The 22612-nt window shown below is 42.8% G+C and overlaps 1 protein-coding gene across 2 annotated transcripts in view; it reads right to left on the bottom strand.

Annotated features, from left to right (window-relative positions):
* The window catches only part of PARP8 (poly(ADP-ribose) polymerase family member 8), a 244210-nt gene that overhangs the window by 70222 nt on the left and 151376 nt on the right, over positions 1-22612 (bottom strand). For both annotated transcript variants that reach the window (XM_061617598.1, XM_061617607.1), the window contains exon 8: positions 6226-6320. In XM_061617598.1, coding sequence (XP_061473582.1) covers positions 6226-6320 — 95 coding nt within the window. The remainder of the gene's footprint in view (positions 1-6225; positions 6321-22612) is intronic.

Below are 22612 nucleotides of genomic sequence, written 5' to 3'. Positions count from 1 at the left end.
GACTGGTTCTGCTTGTTATTGGCTCTGGATCCACCTGCTGTTGATTTCCTTGCTTTCTGCCCCTACCAGTTTCAGTGGACACCACCCACCACTGCCTTTCACCTCTGATCATTTCAGTACCTTTTCTAGCTCAACAATTTCCTAAAAGAGAAGTGAGAACTGTGTTTGTGACAGGGGGAATTGGAGGGGGGAAAGCAGTAGATAACAACAGAGTTAAGAACCCATCCTCTGTTTCATACAGTGGAGATAGAATGCCTTTATGCCAGTATGGAGATGCCTCTAATTCTACAAGCAGTTCTTACTTTTGAAAAATTTAGCTATGCTCTACACATACCTGGATTACAGCAATGACTATTGACAGATGGGCTCTTAGGGCAAATCACATAATTAAAAAAACTGTTTAATCAATGCCTACAACCTATTGAGTACAGAGAAGAGATTAAAATATACTTGTATAGATCTTCAATGTTTACTCAGGTTCTCATTAAGTATATAGCTGGGCTTTATAACGACCAGGTTCAATATCTTTTGTTTGTTTATGTACAGTATTTTTAACCCACCCTTCATCACAATGTGGGGTACAGTAAAAATGTTAAACCCAGAACAATCTACAAAAACATGATTATAAATAAGAACAGCAGGTAAAATCACAACAGAATCAATAGCAGCAATATTAAGTCAAAATCCTGGTCAAGGTAATAAAGCCTCCATAATAGCCTGCAGTTATAGGAGAGTTTTCAGCTGGCACAGAAAACTCATCAGAGTTGGCACCAGACGTATATTACTCTGTATCCCTCATGAAATCTACAACTGCAGACAGACAGGCATTGCGTAAAGATATCTTAACAATGCAAAGTTCCTACCCCAAGGACTCTTTGCACATGCCCTGGAACACTCAGCACAATAAGGGTATGATGGCATCACTCTATACCATGTTATTTGCTCATGGTCTTTCCATGTATGAGGAGGTCATATTGGGAGACTTGCTCTTTGGATATTTTATCCCAGGCACAAAATGTCTTAGGCCTGCTGTATGGATAGTCTCATTATATGGTTTAGTCACCAAGTAGCAGTGGACTGAGTTATAAATTGATAGAGTCAGGAGATTCCTGTTGCTGTTCTGGTCTCTTTGGAGAGAAACAATAAAGTTCTCATCTAGCTTCCTGACTGATGTGTCCTCTAAGTTTCCCATGACACCCAAACTACCTTTCTGGTGCCTGGGATGAAGGTATACTTTAACAAAGCACAGTCAACAAATCACAACCCTTAAAATTTCTGTCCATTGCATGCAGACAGAAACTGATCTCTGCAAGAAAAGCCATATAATGGTCATACATCTAAAGAAAGCACTTTAAAAATTAAAAATTATTATAAAACTGTACTATTGCAGATTGGAATCTGGAAAATGGCTGACTGCTTGGGGATAGAGTGGGGGAGATCCTCATGTAAATTGCAGTTATTCCCCAGTTGCCAGGGAGTACTGCAAGTCAGAGACAACCAATGAAACAAAGAATGAAAACTAATATTTAAGAGAGCATTTTTAAACAACCAAATAAGTTATAAGCACCCCATAAGCACAGGGGAAGTACCATAGCTCAGTGGTAGAGCATCTGCCTGGCATGCAGAAGGTCCCCAGTTTAGTCCCCAGCATCTTCAATTAGGGCTGGGAGAGACTCCTGTCTGAAACCCTGGAGAGCCACTGCCAGTCAGTGTAGACAATACTGAGCTAGGTGGGCCAGTGGTCTGACTCAGTATAAAGCAGCTTCCCATGTTCCCATGTTCCACAGTTGCACAGAGAAGAAATAAGAAAGGGTTTTTTTGCAAGCCAGAAGTAGCTAGTGTTATTAAATGAATTGAGCCTCAAAAGATCAAGCAAATTATAATGAAGCAGTTACTACAGAAATCAAGCACACCGAAGTTTTTATAAGAAGTTACATTTACTTTCATAGTCTGCAGAGCCTGAGGGGGCTTATTATGAAGGTATGTCTGGCTTCCCCAAGTACAGCTGTTATCGGCCTTGCAATTAAATGATTATCTTCTTCATTTCCTGTCTGGTCTTTAATTTCCAACATGCTCTATACTTAATGAATTTCCACTTAATTCAAACAGCATGTAATGAAAATAAGATTTTCCTGTAGTCATACTGGCCAAGGAACTGGAACGTATGCTCACAAATTCAATTCATATGTCCCTCAGCAGAATGAAACAAATGAATGTTGTTGTTGTTGTTATGTGCCTCCAAGTCGACTACGACTTATGGCAACCCTATGAATCAGCGACCTCCAAGAGCATCTCTCGTGAACCACCCTGTTCAGAGCTTGTAAGTTCAGGTCTGTGGCTTCCTTTATGGAATCAATCCATCTCTTGTTCGGCCTTCCTCTTTTTCTACTCCCTTCTGTTTTTCCCAGCATTATTGTCTTTCTAGTGAATCATGTCTTCTCATAGTTCTGGTTTAATTTGTTCTAACACCCAATTATTTCTTTTTCACAGTCCATGGTATCCGCAAAGCTCTCCTCCAACACCACATTTCAAATGCGTTGATTTTTATCTTATCTGCTTTTTTCACTGTCCAACTTTCACATCCATACACAGAGATCGGAAATACCACGGTCCGAATGATACTGACTTTAGTGTTCAGTGATACATCTTTGCTTTTGAGGACCTTTTTTAGTTGCGAGTGAAGGGGCGAAATAAGACAAGGACACATCAGCTTGGGTTGAACAAGGGCCACTTTATTAAACTATACAAAAACACCTTTTAAAGTGACCTGCAGAGGGAAACCTAGGTGCGGAACTATCTATAAGCAAGCATCTTGCCATACAGCTCACGGGCGACCAGCCCCTGCTTGGGACAAGGGCAAGCCCCATCTGCTTACCCCTTCCGCCAGCCACACCCAGTAGGTGAGTAGGGGGGCCTTCTCAGGTCACCACCCCCCGGGGCCGCACAACCCTCGGGTGGATGAGTTAAGTTGGCCCCAAAAGCAGCCCATATCCTGCCCTCAAGCCGGAAAGCTCTGACAGACAGGCCTCTGGAACCGCCAATCACCTCCAAAGGTGCCTAAGGGGTCCACCGAGCTGTCCTTACCTATTTCCCTTTCCGCACCTTCCCGCCACAAAAAGGGGACAAATCTCTATTTAGTCCCCTTTTACCCACTGCCGAGAAGCACCTCTCGCAGACACCTCTGCAGGTCTGCCAAAAAGACGTTACCCGCGTCAGACAGGTGAACGCCATCGACCCTGTACAGTTCACCCATCCAATGCTGAATGCAGGGTGTGAAATAGCCAACCCCCCCCTGCCCCAGAATAGCCAACCGAATTTGCCGGTTGGCCTTCTTTCGCGCTTAGTCCATCCCTATCAGGCTCCAGACACCATGCCAAACCCTTCGCAGGAGTATGTCTGACCAAAGCAGACGTACCCAAGGCCGACGTTGCCTTATTAACTGCATGCCATGCATGCCTGCCTAACTGAGGGCCATGCCCTTTCGTTGCAACTGAGGGCCATGCCCTTAAGTAACCGAGGCCATCGTTGACTCCTGAACTGCATGTCCACACATGCCTGCCAAACTGAGGGCCATGCCCTTCCGTTGCCTCCTGAACTGCATGTCCGCACATGCCTGCCAAACTGAGGGCCATGCCCTTCCGTTGCCTCGCCAAATTGAAACAGTTTATAAAGAAAATTGAGGTGCAACATGGCACATACATCCGTCAAATCCGATCAGACCAAGGTGGGGAATTCACCAGCAAATCATTCGAGCAGTATCTGTTACAGAAAGGGATAGAACATGCGTTGACGGCCCCATTTTCTCCATTTCAAAACGGAATAGTGGAGAATTCCCGGGCCTAGCAAGAAGTTGTACCTATGCCTGGGCCTAGCAAGAAGTCATAAGCCTCACGAAAGGGCTCTGCCATCACATCATGCATCCACCCTGTAATAATATAATAAAGAACCAACCTGTGTATATCATCGGGGGGGCTAAGCTGGATAACCTGCGGGGGTGGGCAATCCTCCCCCTATGTCTGGGCCTAGCAAGAAGTCATAAGCCTCACAAAAGGGCTCTGCCATCACATCATGCATCCACCCTGTAATAATATAATAAAGAACCAACCTGTGTATATAATCAGGGGGGGCTAAGCTGAACCTGTTGGGGGGAGAGTGCTCAGAGGGAACTTAAACTAGAAGGATTAGATACAATTTCTTTTGTTCGTCCCTTTTATTCTGATTTATTTTTAATTTCCCTTTATGTGCATGAGTCTGTCTTTAACCAGTGTATTAGCATGACTATACTTAATTTTGTTTGTATATCCAGTATAGTCTCACTTATTTTTAAACTTCCTATGTCTTTCTTTTAACCAGCAGCAGCACTAACGTCGCGCTGCTCAATAAAAAGCCTCAATCAACCCCTCCACAACTGTTAGGTGGGGGGGTATCGGACGTGCCGCTGCTAGGCCCCACTACGAGGCCCACTGGTCAGGTCCCTTTACAAGGCCTGCCCCAGTCGCAGCCACGCTGCAACGCTACCACCCACAGCTGTTGGGGCTCACAAAACCCCCTCTGGGGGTAACCAATTAGGCCGAATAGGCCCAACCAACGCCGACTGTCCTGCAGCTTTCTCTGCTATGTCCCTCGTCGTTCTCTCGTCGCTCGCTGAAAGAGGAGGTAGGAGGGGCGGCCTGGCCTTAAATAGGCCCATGGCCCCTCCCCTCCCTGCCGCACGTCACGCACACATAACGCTGCGACACACGACGTTGCCCTCAACGAAGATGGCCGCGGCAGCATCGCTCCCTCCTCGCAACTATGCCCCGCTTATCCATGCTGCGCAGGTAAGTGGGGCTTCATTTCTCTCACAGCTGCCCTCCCCAGTCCTAGCCTTCTTCTGATTTCTTGACTATTGTCTCCATTTTGGTTAATGACTGTGCCGAGGTGTTAAGAAGTATTAATTTGGTTTCACTAAACTGTCTGACTAGCTGGAGAAAGCAACACATACATAGGCTTTTTCTTTTTCTTTTTTTTAAAAAAAAGCTTTGTAAGGTCTTGTTCAAACCTTGACAACTTTTTTTAAAGAAAAAAATGAAGGCCATAATCCAACAATATAATTGTAAGGCTGGAATGCTGATAACTGGTGACTTGTAAAGTACTCTAGGAATCTGATCTATGAAGATGAAATGCCGCATAAAGCACACCATCAAATACAGACAATTCTTTTAGATGTTCTTCAGGTTAACTTGGACAAACACATCTGTCTGTCTTTGTTTGACCCTGATCTCTTTCACTTAAATCATATTGGATACACAAGTACCATTACGTTTATGAATGGATGAACATCCTGACAGAGGTCAGAAATAATATTAAGCCAAGCCATGGCTTAATGTGAATGAACAAATGTGCAGGTTCCTGGAGAGAAGATTGTGACTGTTCTGCTCCTCCTCTGGTCCTGCTTGCTGCCATGCTGCTGTGATCTAAGCCATTGTTCGGTTTAGCATTACAAACGCAAGCTTGCGGTTTATCTCGCTCCAGACAAACCATGAGTTGTAGCCACGGTTTGTTCTATGCCTTACTGCTCTTGGTTTGTCTCAGGGAGATATATCACAAACGTGAGTTTAGACATTAGCTTAAGCCAAACCATGGCTTAGCTCACAGCAGTACTGCAGCAACAGGACCAGAGGAAGAGCAAAGAGGCTATGATCTTCTCTCTGTGATCCCACACATTTGCATGTCCATGCTAAGCCGTGGTTTGGCTTAGTATTATATGCCTAACTATGATGCAGCACAATCCTATGCATGTTTACTTGGAAATTAAGTCCCACTGTGCTCAATGAGACTTACTCCACAGTAAATATGTTTAGGAAGGAGCCCCAAACTGCTAACTGCTTATTTAATCCTATAGAGTTTTCACTGTGTATTCAGAAGTCCTGAAATGGCCAAAGTCACTTGGAAGTGAAGCCAAAAACAAAGTTTTAAGTTTCAGTAGATTTAATACTACCAAAAAAAATCCACAGGCCTGAAAAGACCATTCAGTTTATTCTTATTCTGTACATAAATGTACCCCACCAATAAATTACAGGGCATACTTGTCCTATAACAGAGATTCCCCATAGAAGCCTATATTGACTCAGTTTGAAATATGAGATGTACAGCTGGCCCTCAGCGCTAGCTTATTCATTCACTATCGTCTTCTCCGCTACAAAGTTACCCTTAACTCACCCTCAAAAATACAGATATGAGTACCTGAGAGATACTGCATTTGGCCCATAGATCTCTCTCACTGCTGCCAAGTCAGCCTCCAACTGTGGGTGCTTGTGAAGTTCTCCATCATAACTAACCTGCAGAGAAAAGAAAATTGCATTTTAATGTCTCACAAAATGAGGCAGCAAATAAAGGATTTCCCTATCAATAACAATCCTCCTTGCCCCTGTCATTCAATGAGTGGTCCAAAGCTGAGGTCACCTTGTGGTTGAAACACTGAGAAGTGTAAGAATATACAAGAACGTCAAAACAGAATTCTCAGTGAGTGGATTAGACCAAATGTTCATCTTGCTTTCAGTAGTACCAGGCAAGTGCTTTTAGGATGCCCACAAGAAGAGCAGATGGAAAAAGTGTTTCTGTATACTACTCAGGTATTCTCTGATAGTACAGTGATTTGTAAACTCTGAAATAAATAAATAAAATAAAATAAACACCCTTGCCTGTTGGTTCTCTAAAGCAACTGGTCTTCATAGACATACTATCTCTGAACACAGAGGTTACAATATCATTCGGTGGCCTTGTATAAATAACAAGAACAGATTCTATGAAGGTGAGTGTATGAAATCCCATGCTGGCAAGTGAGCAGGCTGGTGGAAGGGAGATGGATTGCTCCAGTCCTCCTCTGCCAGTTGGCGTGGGCTACATTCACATCATACATTTATTCCATTATTATTCCACTTTAAGCAGCTATGGCTTCTGCCAAAGAATCTTGGGAATTATAATTTGTGAAGGGTACTGAAAGGTGTGAGGAGACTCCCCCTTTTCGCCTCAGACAGCTACAATGCTCAGAGTGTTTTAACAGTCGGTCCCTCTTCCCAGAAAACTCTGGGAACTATAGCTCCGTAAGGAGAATAGGGGTCTCTTAACAACTCTTAGTACCCTTCACAAGCTACACTTCATAGGATTCTTTGGGGGAAGCCATGACTGTTTAAAGTGGAAAAATAGTGGAATAAATGTATGGTGTGAATGTGGCCTGGATTTCTGTGCTATGTACGGAGGAAGAAAAGCCTCTTCTTTCACAACTGGTGAGAGCCAGTGTGGTATAGTGGTTAGAGTGTTGGACTATGACCTGTGGGACCAGGGTTTGAATCCCCACACAGCCGTGAAGCTCACTGGGTGATGTTGGGCCAGTCACTGTCTCTCAGCCTCAGAGGAAGGCAATGGTAAACCACCTATGAATACCGCTTAGCATGAAAACCCTATTCACAGGGTCGCCATAAGTTGGGAATGACTTGAAGGCAGTCCATTTTTCACGACTGGCAGAAAAACACGGCAGGCTGGTGTACAGAATGATCTGTCCCTCCTCTGCAAGCCCCCTTGGTAGAATTCTCTCTTCTTTTTTCTAGCTTAAGAGGCTAGTAATGGTAAGGGACTAGTAGCTCTTCTCCACTGCTAGCATGGAAACAGACAAACTACTCCCCTCTTAGTAGGCTAGTCTTTTTCTCTTCTTTTTTAAAATTGCAGGCTAGTAACTTTTGTCGGCTTATTTACAAGGCTCAATAATAAGTAACTAATCATTGATAGGCCTATCTCCATGAACCCAGGCAACCTTTTTTCAAAGCTGCCCAAAGAAGTCATTGTTGTCACATATTGTGGAAGTGAATTCTTTAAGGTAATTGTACCCTGTGTTAAATTACAGTTTATTCCATATCCAGTCCACTGACCTGAGAAATGTAAGACAAATGGGATTTCTAGGCTTACGTGAGGGCATCATGTGACTAGTACTAGGAATCATCACCATAGTTTCCCCATCCTGCCCCTATAATTTCATTTTCATCCTAGTTTGCTGGGTATCTTTCCCACTTCAATAGGAAGAGGAGGATGTAGCACATAATGGTTTTATGCATAACTCAGGGTATGCTTCCCAATTAGTTTGGCTTAGTTTATTACATTTATATATTGTTTTACACATCCGGAGGCATACTGAAGGTACTTACAATAAAAATATGAAATATGTGCAACATTCAGTAAAACAATACAAATATGAAGTACCAAAAAGTGTTCATAAAAAAAAATCTAAAACAACTGAAAATATCTCCCCCTTCACACAGTAGCCACCAAAGCCTAGCCATCAGTGCTGTCCAAATGCTGATCACGCCAAACTATGAACCAAATAAGGTTCACCCTGATTGTCCAACGAGTCCCAAAGCCTGCTTCCAACAGTGGCCAACTAAATTTCCAATGGGAAGCCCATAAGCAGGACAAGAGGGCAATGATTGTCTCCTTCCTATTCTTTCCCTGCACCTTCAGCGGCATTCTGAATCTGGAGGTTGTATATCGCCACCATAACTAGTAGCTATTGATACACGTATCACCCATGAATTTGTGCAATCCCCTTTCAAAGTCATCTGTATTGGTGGCCATCACCACACTGTGCGGAAGCAAATTACATAGCTTAACTATATGTGGTGTGAAGAAGTACTTTCTTCTGTCTGATCTGAATCTCCCACCATTCAGCTTCACTGGATAACACTGGAAGCAGCCATATACACAATCATGCCATTGGCGCATCTAGCTCAGTATTGTGTGCACTGACTGGCAGTGGCTCTCCAGGGCTTCAGACAGGAGACATTTCCAGCCCTACCTAGAGATATTGGTGACTAAACCTGGGACCTTCTGCATGCAAAGCAGATGCTCTACCACTGAGCTATGATCCTTCTCTGGGTTCCAGTAGAATGAGAGATTTTTCCTCCCTGATCATTTTCTCTTTATCATACCGGGCCCAATTCAAGGTGTTGGTGTTAACCTTTAAATCCCTATACGGTCTCGGCCCAGTTTACCTGAAGGAGCACCTCCAGTACCACCAATTAAGCTGCCCGACTAGATCAGCCACGCAAGGCCTTCTCTCAGTCCCACCAACGAAAACAGCTAGGTTGGTGGGGACTAGAGAGAGGGCATTCTCAGTGGCGGCCCCCACTCTGTGGAACTCCCTCCCGTTCGATCTTCGCCATGCCCCTTCCCTGGATATATTTCGCCGAGCCTTAAAAACTTGGCTCTTTGGACAGGCCTTTGGGATCTCCGGGGTGGGCTAAAATTTTTGTGATTGTTTATAATTGCTTATTGATTGCCCTACATTGTTTTATACTGCTGCTATTTAAAATGGTTATTGTTGACTGCATTGTATTTTATGCTGTATTATATTGTATTTTATTGAATTTCAATGTGTACGTCGCCTAGAGTGGCTCCGGCCAGATAGGCGACACAAAAATTAAATTTTACTTTTTTAAACTTTTATAATTGTATACATCTCTATCATGTTCCCCCCATTGTCGCCTTTATTTCTAAAACAAAAAGCTGTAAACGTTGCAGCCTTTCCTCCCTAAATAATTAGTGATACAATCCTGTGGTTGTTAAGAAGTTACAGAACAGTTGCTCTCCTCTCTGCATCTTCTCTCCTTGGAACTAACAATATTTATTTTACTTATACATTTTTTAATATGGAGAACTCAGGTGGCTTCCTGCCAAGACTGAAAGAAAGCAAGTCAGTCATTGGTACAACTTCTAGGCTAGGATGACTTCAACATGGCAAGGGTCGTAGCATTACAGTGGGTGATCGGCATACTGAATCAGGCAGCCTATCACCCACAAATCAAACATTCATGTGGAAGAATGATGGTAAGATGGATGATCTGGGTGTCACTGTATCTAAAACAGTGCACTTGGCTCAAATCAGCCCTCTCACTTTGGTGAGATACTTTATGTTTCTGGAGCTGTCTTTCTGGTGCCTTCATAATTAGCAATGCCATCAGGAACACAGAAACCTTTCTCATACTAGGTTAGGCAATTGACCTATCTACCTCAGTATCAGGGTTCTCCAGGGGTTTTGGTAGTTTTCCCAATACTGACCTGGAGATACTAGGGAATGAACCTGGGACCTTTTGCATGCAAAGTGTATGCACCTTGGACAGCTCCTTGAAAGTTCAGACTAAAACCTGGAGCAGATTCCACTGCCCCACTGACACGGAGCCACTAGTCACCACTGATCTACAGCCCTTCCCAAAGACAAGACCGGTACCATTCCCCACCGCCCCCCAAAAATAGGATCCTGATGTTTGGGAAGGCAAACAGATGCAGTTCATTGAGTCAATGATCACTAAGTGATAGGACACTCTGATTAAAGGCATCTCTTTGCTGTGTAATCTCCAAACACACACACACCAAAGGAGGTTCTGCTGAGGGAATTTTATGTGACTTATCTCACATTCCCTCTGCACTATAACCCACACAATACCGGCAACCATTTAGCCCCCTTCAGCAGTCATTTTCATCTCATTTGGAACCATTAAAAATAATTATCATTCATTATGCAGTCTCTCTTTTCTTGGAAATGTAAATTAAAGGGTTTTGCAAAAAGTCTTCCATTTGGGGAAAAATGAAAATGAGGGAAAGTGATGCAAACATTATTTGACCTGTTTAAATTAAAATAGGACTCATCAAACAATGTTAAGTTGCATTACTTACTGTGGAGTTAAAATGGCAACAAATAAGCCACATTCCCTCATGCAATTCTACTTTAGACTAAGTCCCAGATAAAGACATGCAAATCCTGCTTCAAGAGAGGTTTTCTATGATTTAGTGCAAGTAAGAATTTCTGGTATCCTCCTTGAATAATGTGCAGATTGGAACACAACTATCTACTGAATTTTGCATTTCTCCAAATGTTGTGACACAGCTAAAAAAAAGTATCAAAATCTGTTTAAAAATGCATACTTTGAGATAAATGTTCATTTAGAAATGCATAGTTTAAGAGAAAATACATAGGAAAATATGCATTTAAATGTGAATATTTATATAGCTTTTAAAATAAATAAATCACAAACTAATACAAAAATGGGACAGAAGTGACTCATGAGTATGACAGTAACATATATTCATGGAACAGAAACACAAGCATCCATCCATCCCAAACCTAGGATGCATTGACCTCTATATCAGGCAGATTGTTTGGGTGGACTGAGAGCTTATCACTTCCAAAGCCCTAACAAAACTTCATCTATGTCAGGAAGAGTTAGCCTCAAGTATTACTGGATCAGTGGTACAGGGCTATAGTTTGATATGCCACAGCTCTGGTTTTAAAGAGTTTAAAAATCATTTTTACACAATAGGATTAGGTATTTGCATTAAGAGAGTGGCCATAACTTGGTGGTAGAGCTTTGCATGTAGAAGATTCCAGCTTCAACCTCTGGCATCTTCCCTTGAAAAAAGAAGAAGTAAGTATCAGCAGGTGATGTGAATGACCTGTGTCTAAGATCTTGCAGAGTCACTGACAGAGTAGACCAGGGATAGCCAATGTGGTGCCCTTCAGATGTTGTTGGATTACAGTTCCCAACTTCCCTGATCACTGGCCATGTTGACGGAATCTAACGGGAACTGGAGTCCAACAATATCTAGAGGGCACCATGTTTGCTACCCCAAGAGTAGACAATATGGGACAAATAGTCTTAGCTTGGTATAAGATAGCTTCCTAGAGTAATAACAACTGCTCCCCATAGCTCCATTCCACACTTTTCCAATAACATTAGAAGGCATGGGGCAGTGACGAATTATATGGTTACTTTTCATACTAGCATCACCTGGGAGGGGGAAATCCGAGCATGGAAAGCAATCACACATCTCATTGTTTTCTTTTGTTTTTACCAGACTGATTTTCAAAGTCACAGCCTTGAGGAATGGCCACCACAGAATTAGTGATGGGTGGGTAAGGAGGGGGGGGGAGCAAGAAAGGGAATGAGTTTTCAAAATCATTACATGAGAATTGCAGGCACTCTGCCCACTCCTGTTCTGGACTATAAAAAGCTATGGCTGCTGTGAACCTGGTGTGGCAGATTGCAGAAAATATTATTCATCGTGTCGTAAGGAGTCGAGAACTTCCATTATCCCTAGCTCATCAACCAGACCCAGGGGAATGTTCAATGAATCTAACAGCCCATAAAATCAAGACACGAATGAAGTAAATACAAAATAGATTTACACTAATATCGTTTAAAATGTGGAGATGGGCTGGTAGTCTTGTGTCTCACAGAAAGTCAAATTACCTAGCATGATGTCAGATAGTCTCAGACCTTAATTAGAATGGTGTATATATTAGATGGCTCTCCTGCTAAGGTGCTAATGACTTGGCATTTAGAGAAATCACATTCAAAGGATGCTTGGTCTGAGCCTTGATTGTAAAATCGTATTTATTTATTTATTTATTTAAAAACTTGCTTCCAAGGTGGCTAACAAATCAAAATATCAGAAATATTTCAAACATAAAACAATCCATAAATTAAACCAATCAATGATAATTAGGGCCTGGCCAGGGGCATAACTGTAACACAGTCATATTACAGATGCTTGCTAATAACTCTTCTATAAGACAGGAATCTGAGCTTTTATTCGGGATACTGTTGAAATCAGGAAATAACTGGATTCAGACACTGATTATAACTGTATGATATAAAATGTTTTCCAGAATTGGAGGACCAGTTGCTAGAGGCCAATAAATAACTGGAGCATTCAGAAACACCAACTAATGTGAAATAAGGTAGCACCAATGCCTGTAGAGGGCACAAGTGTGGACCACATTACACCAATTCTTTACTGGCTGGCTAAAGGTGCCAGTTGGTTTCTATGCCCAATTTGAAATGCTGGCTTTTGATTGTGCACCAAGCTATCTGAAGGACCACTTATACGAATATGAATCTGTCCAGACTTTATGATTAGCCACTGAGGCCTTGTTCTCTGGACCATCCATAGGTTGATGAGTATCAGGGACAGGGACTTTTCAGTGGTGGCTCTGTATCTCTGGAATTCAAACCCCCCCCAACCAGAAAAAATGTGTGGCCCCCTCACTGTTATTTTTTTAAAAAATCTTAACATTATGTATCAGTCCACTTTTTATTAATTGTATTGTTACTGCTCATTTTAAGGGGAGGTAAAGAGGTTTTAACTGATGATATTGTATATAATTATGTTCTTAGAAATACATACAAACATTCAATTTCCGGATCTGTTTTAGAAATACACATTTGTGTTCTAGATTTGCATAAGGACATCATGCAGGCATGATGCTATGGATGAACCAGGCATACACTGTATTTGTGACAGGCACAGAGCAGTTCACAAATGAACTGATTTACAGAAAATAACTCACTTTCTGATTGACCTCTACACCAAACTTCAGAATCAGAAATATTGATGTATTACCTAAGCTATGCTTCAAGCGGAAACTGGCCTCCCGCCACTGGGCGCGCGTATACATCTAGCCCTCCTAAAATCTATGAGACTGCCCACTTCAAACCAAGGTAGGGAATTACTTAAACTTTGTTTTGCCCACCCATTTTTCCATTCCATATGGGGCAGCAAAATTGAAGGCATTCTCCATAGATACCATATAACTCTCCAACAATTCACTCATATAGATACAAACAAGAGACTCCGCGAGTTAATTTTTAATCATTGCAACTATTTAGACCATTTGACTTTAATTAACTGCCGTATTGCCCCATGGTATTGGAGATTTAAAACAGATCATAATTGCTCTCCATACCTCTTACAGGCACTACCAGTGCCTCTCAGACGCACATTCACGGCCCTTCGCTTTTTCACATTACCGAATTCCGATAGAGAGGGCAGAATATCCAATACCCCAAAGGACCAAAGAAAATGCGTCTGTGGTTTTGATGGGGTAGAGGATCTCCCGCATATTATGTTATATTGCCCAATTTATCAGAATCGTAGAGTAAATCTTCTACAGGAGTGGCTCAATTTCCGTGAGATGCCCACGGAAGAGGAAAAAATATTATTCTTATTATCTGATACAAACCACGAGATAACACGTAAGGTATCTCTCTTTGCGCTGGCGGCTCAGAAGCTAAGAGCCACTTTTATTTTAAGTTTACAACCAAATTAAACTATTTAATAAAATTTTAACTCAACTAATAATTAACTTTAGTTCTTTTAGCATAATAACTTTGTGTCTTATTTTTATATTGCATGTTGCTTTGTACTTGTGTTGGCCTATGGCCCTACAATAAAATTGAACTTGAACTTGATGTATTACCTAAATATGTATTTCACACTGCAATCATGAACATGCTTCCTAGAGATGAAGCAGCATTGAACTCAGTGGGACTAATTTCTGAATAAACATGCTTAGAGTTGCACAAAGAAAGTTTTATGGAGTCCGATGGAGCACCATCATACATCAGAAACTCATAATGCCTCACTGTAGAATTAGTGTATATAAAATTGGGGATGTTCCTGGTCACAGAATTAGGTTCTAGAATAAACCACACAGCCAGAGGACATATAAAACAGTAATTCACTCAGCATGTTAAAACTCAAATTAACTGTAACCAAATAGGTTTATCTGTTCCTAACTATGGCCCCATGCTCAAAAACCTGTAACTGAACTGAACTATCCACTGTGGGAAGCTGGGGCTGATGGGAGTTGTAGTCCAAAACATCTGGAAGGTGCCTGGTTGGCAAAAGGTGCACTATGCACATTGGTGGAATGTTTATGCTGTTGGCTCTCAGAGAACTGGCTGGTCTACATAGCCAGCATAGAATCCTTCTAGGACTGCACCATTCAAGACTGGAGGCGGGGGTGGTGACTAAGCGACACATAAATGAGAAGGTGGGACAAGTCTTCTAGATACATGGAATATTTTCCTTGAGGAAAGCACTAAAAAACAAAAGTATCCCTTACGTGTACTCAGAAGTGTGTAGCATAATATCTTGAGAAATAAATGGTTTTCTTCATTTTCATGGGACTGAGCAAGATGCATCTGCTCAAGCAGATGTCTCTGTGGATAATGGTCTATCACTCCATATCTGTATGTGCTTTGGATCTGTCTTTCTCTGTGTGAGCAAGGATCTGTCTGTCAAGACTCCCTGTGCAATTGGCTCAGCTTGTGTTATCCTTTGGTCTGGGAACTTTTAAAGACAAATATTTTGTTTCTCTAGGTATGTTTGAACAAGCCTTTTCTGTGAGAGAGGAAAGAGGTATGGTATTTGCACTTAAAGAAACCATTTTCATATAAATACATTAAAACATCCAACTGGGGTGGGAGGCAGAGGCTGGATGTTTGTGTACCACATTTCAAAAAGTCTTTCTTTCAGGGCATTTCCAATGAGTAGAAACAGAAAGTGGCAAATGCTATAGGGAAAAAAAGTGTCCCACATTCTAACAAGATATGTGTACAAATAGCCGACAAATGTGAGTTTAAATGCAGTATTGTTGTATGTCTATCACTGATTCTAGCAGCAGCATGGGTGAAAACTAACCGTACATGTTTTTGCCTGGGCAAGTGCAGCTCTGTTTTCTATTTCCAGAAAAGAGCAAACAAAAACTGTCACAGTCAAAAGTAAAATACTTGCAAAGATAAAAGGTATCACTTGCCTGTGCCTGAAAGGATTGTATTTAGATGAGATGAGCCGTTAAACCGAGACGTGATATAAATATTTTTTTCTAGAGGAGGAAAGCATTTTTTTTGCTGAAAGAACTCTGCACAGGTGACTAGCAGGAATAAAGAAACCCTTTTATCATAGATCAAAGCAAAGTCTTCTCCTTTGCCGTCACTGTCTCATAATCTTTTCATCACTCACAGCTCTTCATCTCACATATGTTCAGATCTGACTACTAAAAACTAGAGTTGTGCGTAAATGGCCTTTTGAAATGCTTCACCCTATTTGTCAGCACAGAAACTTGGAAGATAATTTCAGTGAATTTCTCCAGAGAGAAGGGAGAGAAGAGAAATTCTCCAATAGTTTCTCAAAGCTGTATTGGCAGTCTGGCTGCCAGTTTGGGTCCTCCACAACTCTTTGCACCTAGCTTTGTTGTGGGGTATGGTATGTGTGTGTGGAGGGGTAACAGTGGAGGATGGAGCCATCACACACACCCCAAAAAAATGATGGAGAATATATGGATGAGAATAATACAGTCTGGGAATTACCTGTGCCTCCTTACAAGAAGGATATGGGAGCTTGGGGAAATCCATCTGTTTGTTTTGAAGTCAAAATTCAGGATCTGTGTATCCTTTCTCCTAATGGCATTATTTCTTATCTTAATTATACAGCCACGGGAGTCATGCCATTCTGATGCTTCCCACAAGCTCATTTCATGCCATTCTGATGCTTCCCTTAAGCTCATTTCAAAACAAATTCTTACAAAACTTACAGTCCTGACTCAGAAACGCTTGCTTAACAACTGTCTAAGTTTTCATGGCGATACACAAAACAGATAGAGAGAATCGACAGTTCAAAGTGTAAAAGAGAAAAAAAAAACAGACCCCTTTTGGATGTTTTTCTGTCAGAGTTCTCATAATTTGTTGAAATTCATTGAAAATCAGCCATGTTCACTGAGTACCTAATCCTGTTACAGACCTTGCCCCATACTGTGACCTTCCTCTTCTGCAGTTTAAAGTTTAAAAAAATGCCTGGCTGATTTTTAATTAATTTAAGAAATTTTACATTGACCTCAATGATAAGGTCAGGCATGCCCAGTAAGAACCAACTGTGTTCTAAAAGCCAGACTCACAGCTGCTTGGCTTGCCTAATCAGGGGGCCACACCCATGCCAGACCTTTATTTCACTTGAGACAGTCATGGCTTCCCCCAAAGAATCCTGGGAAGTGTAGTATGTGAAGGGCACTGAGAGGAGACTCCTATTCCCCTGACAGAGCTCAAGTCGCCAGAGTGGTTTAACAGTCAGCCGTTATGATTGAAGTTCCGTGAGGGGAACAGGGCGTCTCCTAGCAACTCTCAGCACCCTTCACTAACTACACTTCCCAGGATTCTTTGGGAGAAGCCATGACTGTCTAAAGTGAAATAAAGGTCTGGTGTGCATGTGGCCAGGGACAGCTTTGGTTTAAATTTGGGTGGGAGGCTACACGTGCTGCTGTAGAATAAAAAGGTAGGGGAAACCCTGAAAAGCAATGATACTGTTCACAATGTTTTCCTTTTTATTTTTATTTTTTTTTAAAGGAAAGGGGCTTCCCCTCTGCCCAGTGCCCACCCACCCAATCTCCTCTCCTCCCTCTCCTCCTCCTCTGCTTGCCCCTCCCTCAGGTCAGTTTCACATATCCTAAACATGATTGCAAAAAATAAATCCCATTGAACTCAAAAGGTATGCAAATGGTCAAACCCACTCTCCCCTTGTCCTCCCTCCTATCCACTCCCTCTTGCCCCTTCCTTCCCCCTTCATTTGCCTGTCCCTTCCCCTCCCCTTCCAATCCCCTCTTTCCCCCTTCCCCTCCTCCGCCCTCCCCTCCCCTCCTCCCCATGGTCAGTTTTACCCATGTTAAGCATGATTGCATGGGACTAAATCCCATTCAACTCAATAAGCATGGAAATGATCAAACCTGCCCTCCCCTCCTTCCTCCCATCACCTCCCTTCTGCCTCTTCCCTCCCCCTTCCTTTGCCCCTCCCCTTCCAATCCCCTCCTTCCCTCTCCCACTTCTTCAGCTCCCCTTCCTTTCTCTTTCTGTTTCCTCTCCCCTCCCCCTTCTCCTCTCCCATGGTCAGTTTTACCTATCCTAATTCTATGATTGCATGGGAGTAAATCCCATGAAACTCAATAAGCATGCAAGTGATCAGACCTGCCTTTCCCCTCCTTCCCCTCTCCTCTCCCTTCCTTCTCCCCTCCCCACTCCAGCCCTCCCTCCCTCCTCTGGTCAGTTTTACCTATCCTAAGCATGACTATCCTAAGTAAATCCCACTGAACTTAATAAATATGCAAATGATGAAACATTCCCTTCTCCTCCCCTCCCCCTCCTGCCTACTCCCATCCCCCTCCTCCCCTCTGCCCTTCCTCTCCTCCCTCCTCCTCCTCCCCTCCCCATCCCCTGTGGTCAGTTTCACCTATCCTAAGCATGATTGCAGGGGAGTAAATCCCACTGAACTCAATAAGCATGCAAATGATCGATCCATTCTCAGTAAACTTGCACAGGATCCCATTTCTTACCTCCTGGATTAAAAAAAGCAGACAAATTCACTAATAGGAAAAAAACTTGCAATTTAAGAACATGCCTATAGCCAACAGATATTTCTATCAAACTTTAAAAAGCAGGGAAATTGGGCAGCTATAGTGAATGCACCAGGGGAGCAGGAGACCTGACCTCCTCTCTGAGATATTGGACTTCCCTACAAATTTGTTAAAATGCAAACACACTTTGAGTTGGTCTTTCACAGTCCAATCCACTTCCTGTGTAGCTTGGAAGAATTTGGTAACATGTGCCTCTCAGCAAATGATGAGTGGTGGCAACACCTGCAATCACCCAAATAATAGAAAGACATGTGCTGTGCTGATCTTGGTTTAGCAGGGAGGAATCAACAATATTAAGATACAGTTGATATGTTCAGATAGTCACTTTAAATATGTTTTATTTACTCTGCAATTTTAGTGAAGTTTCCTATAGGAAATCATTTTCTTTTGTTTCTATTTCTGTGAATATGTGAAGGACAACATTTTGCAAAATATACACTAAAAAAACTCCAAAAACAATGGTGGAATAATGGCACTGACTATTCTGCAGAATAGTCTCCAGTGGACATCAGGAGTGTCTCAGTTTGCACAAGATAAAACAGTGGGAGGTGAAATATATTCTAGTAAAATTCTAGGTGTGCTCTATGTTTTTTAATTGACCATGCCCACCTTTCCCTAAATGAAGTGGTTTAAACATAGCAGGCTGAAAACATGCATCTTGGGCAGGACAAGTTTGTTTTTTCCAACAGCTAGAGTCATTGCTTAAGTAGCAACATATTGTAATCAGTCTGATTTTACAACAAACTGCAGTTTCAGATTCAGCTGTTAATGCGCCCAAAATAGAAATAGAACATCACCTCCAATTTGAAACACAAAAGGCTGTCTTCACCATCATATCACATTGACCAATAAAAAGCCTTTGAAATTAATGAAAATAAATTTGACACAGCTTTCTAGGATGAATAATGAGAGAGATTAGATTCTCTGTGGAAAGAATAGTAACACAGTAATGAAGCAAAGTAAGAAGAACACCAACAAACATACAAAAATGTAATTCTCCATCTTTGGAGATGGCAGGTATTGCCACCACTCATCATATGCTCAGAAGCACGTTACCAAATTCTTCCAAGCTACACAGGAAGTGGATTGGACTGTGAAAGACCAACCCAAATTGTGTTTGCATTTTGACAAATTTGTAGGGCAGTCCAATATCTCAGAGAGGAAGTCAGGTCTCCTGCTCCCCTGGTGCATTCACTATAGCTGCCCAATTTCCCTGCTTTTTAAATTTTGATAGAAATAGCTGTTGGCTATAGGTATGTTGTTAAACCGCAAGGTTTTTTGCCTATTAGAGAATACTTCTCTTGGTTGAATTCCAGTATATATGTATAGAATGAGTCATAACACAAACTCACTTTCTCAAATAAAATAAAATAAAATCTATCAACTGTAGATGGCCAAAACTGATTATTAACTCATTTGATAGTTTTACACTGTGTAGATAGTATCATTACAGGAAGTAGTCACTAGGTGGCACTGGGCTTAGTTGTAGGCATTTTCTCCTATGTCTTGTTTCAGAGAGACAATATAGTTCTCTAGCTTCCTGACTGGTGTGTTCTCTAAGCCTTCCATTACATACTCCAGACATTATTGGATATACTAAACAAAGCTACACATTATTATGGGGCCACAGACATGGCTTATGATAAGGGTGAGTTGGCTGAATTGCCTTCAGCCATTTTAATGAGAAATTGGGGGGTGGAGAGAAAGCTGATAGTTAGAAAGTGTTTCAACAGACTGATTTGGAACTTGGCAGTGTGGAAGAGGTATGTTTAAGGATAGTCCATGCCAAATTTTAGGTAGAACGTATAAGAAATGGCTTATTGTGAACAAATTAAACAAGTGAAGAGTGACTTGCAGAAGCTGCTGTCAGGCCCAGGATGCGACTCAGGAACCAGACCAGAGGTTGTAGTTAATTCGTGTTTTATTAGAGTAATATCCAACAAAGACTGCGCTTTCTCATGAAGCAATACAGGGATACAGGTCCTGCGACATTGGGAGAAAGTTGACAGAGCAAGGGGCTGCTTCCCGCCTGTTCTTTAAGAAGGGGCTAAACGGGCACGCAACCTTTCGCTCCTCCTTAACTCCCCCTCAGGTACTGCCCGCCTTCCCCCCCTTCTCTCCTGTCTTTTCAACCGTCTGCGTGTGCGTGGTGAGGGGGGAGGCATCACCTCCTCCTCTTCTGAAGTGTCCGATTCCCCTATGGGTGATAAAGAAGGGGCTGAGGGTAAACCATCTCTACGCCTTTCTGCTGTGATCAGCCCTCCCTCTTGCTCTGAGCTGCGGAGAAGGGAGGGCCTGGGAATGTCTGGGGGGGGATTCTAAAACTTCAAGGCTCTCAGGCTCCCCGTTGCTAGGCGACCCTATCTCTGGCATGTCCTCTGTTTCGGCTTCGCTCCACAGAGGGTAAGTTCCTCCCTCCTCCCTCTGCCAGCCATTTGAATCCTCTTCTGACAACCCCCCAGGAGCCCAGCTTATCCTCCCGACACCATCCCCCTTCTCAAGCTGTGCCCCCCTCCCCCTGTCTGGCTTGGGGCGGTGAGGAAAACGTTGATGGAAAAGTTTTACTAACTCTGGAGCATGCACATCATCTGCATTTTCCCATGATCTGTCAGCCACTCCATAGCCCTTCCAGTGAATCAAATACTGCAGCTTGTGGCGTCTGATCCTGGAATCCAAGATTTCCTCAACTTCAAATTCAAGCTGCTCATTTATCAGGAGTGGGGACCCAGGAGGCTCCTCCGGCCGCAGCTCACTGGGAGGGGCAGCTTTCGTCAAGAGGGATCGACGAAACACAGGATGTATTTTAAACGTGTCAGGTAGCTTCAGCCGGTACGCCACGGGATTAATTTGAGTTTCTATTTCAAAAGGACCCACCCTTTTGTCTTGTAATTTTCTACATTTGCCCGGCATCTGGAGGAAACGGGTGGACAGCCATACCTGGTCTCCTGGTTGAAGGGGGGGGCCCTCCTTCCTGTGCAGGTCAGCAACTCGCTTGTACTCTGTTTTGGCTTCGTTTAACTGCTGTTTCAGTGTTTGTTGCGCCGCTTGCAATTCTTTTAGGAAGTCCTCAGCTGCCGGTACCAGCATTCCTTCTGAGCTGCTTGGAAAGACTTTAGGATGGAATCCATAATTCATGAAGAATGGGGTTTGTTGAGTGCTGGAGTGTAGAGAATTGTTGTAGGCGAACTCTGCAAAATGCAAATATGATACCCAGTCAGTCTGTTGATAGGACACATAACTTCTTAAATATCTTTCCAAAACGGCGTTCAAGCGTTCCGTTTGCCCATCTGTCTGGGGGTGATGGGCGGAGGAGAGTTTTAATTCCGTCTGCAATTGTTTCAACATTGCTCTCCAAAATTTGGCTGTGAACTGAGTTCCTCGGTCTGAGACTACACTGTTTGGCAACCCATGCAGTCGGTAGACTTCTTTGATGAATAACTTGGCCGTTTCCTTAGCCTCTAAGGCCCCTGCACAAGGGAGGAAATGCGCCATTTTGGTGAGTAGATCTACCACGACTAAAACGGCTGTCATTCCTTGGGATTTGGGTAGATCAGTTATAAAATCCATGGAGAGATCCTTCCAGGGTTCATGTGGGACAGGTAGCGGTTGTAACAGTCCTGCTGGTTTTCCTGTTTGTGTTTTTGTCCGCAGACAGACAGAACAGGACTTTACATAGCTTTCAATATCCCTACGCATTTTAGGCCACCAGAAGTCCTTGGCCACGTTCTGAATGGTCTTGTAAATCCCAAAGTGTCCCGCTGTGATGGAATCATGGCACTGGCGTAGGATTCTGAGCCTTAATTCCCCTTCTGGCACATACCTGGCTGTTTTGAACCATAATAGTCCATTCCTCCAGTGAAAGGTTACTTCTGAGTCTTGACTTTGTCCCGTCTCCTGCCCATATTTTAGTACGTCTGCATCTTCTTGTTGTGCCTTTTCGAGTTCCTCTTCCCACGAAGACTGGCATGATCCCAACATTAATTTCTCTGGCGGGATCACGTACTGAGGCTGGTCCTCGGATTCACTTTCTTTGTACTGTGGCTGTCTGGATAAGGCATCAGCTCTCTGGTTTTTGGCTTGGGCTTGGTAAGTGATCTTGAAGTTAAACCTGGTGAAGAACTGGGACCATCTTATTTGTCTCTGGTTCAGCTTTCTGGCAGTTTGGAGGCTTTCCAGGTTCTTGTGGTCGGAGTGCACTTCGATCTGATGAGGGGCCCCCTCTAGGTATTGTCTCCAGTTTTCAAAAGAGTCCTTGATGGCCAGCAGCTCCTTCTCCCAAACTGTGTAATTCTTCTCTGCAGGCTTTAACTTCCGAGAGAAGTACGCACAGGGGTGCAGCTC

This window comes from Rhineura floridana, chromosome 1, assembly GCF_030035675.1.
Source record: "Rhineura floridana isolate rRhiFlo1 chromosome 1, rRhiFlo1.hap2, whole genome shotgun sequence".
NCBI classification, from domain to species: domain Eukaryota; kingdom Metazoa; phylum Chordata; class Lepidosauria; order Squamata; family Rhineuridae; genus Rhineura; species Rhineura floridana.
This window is presented reverse-complemented; position numbering and strand designations above follow the sequence as displayed.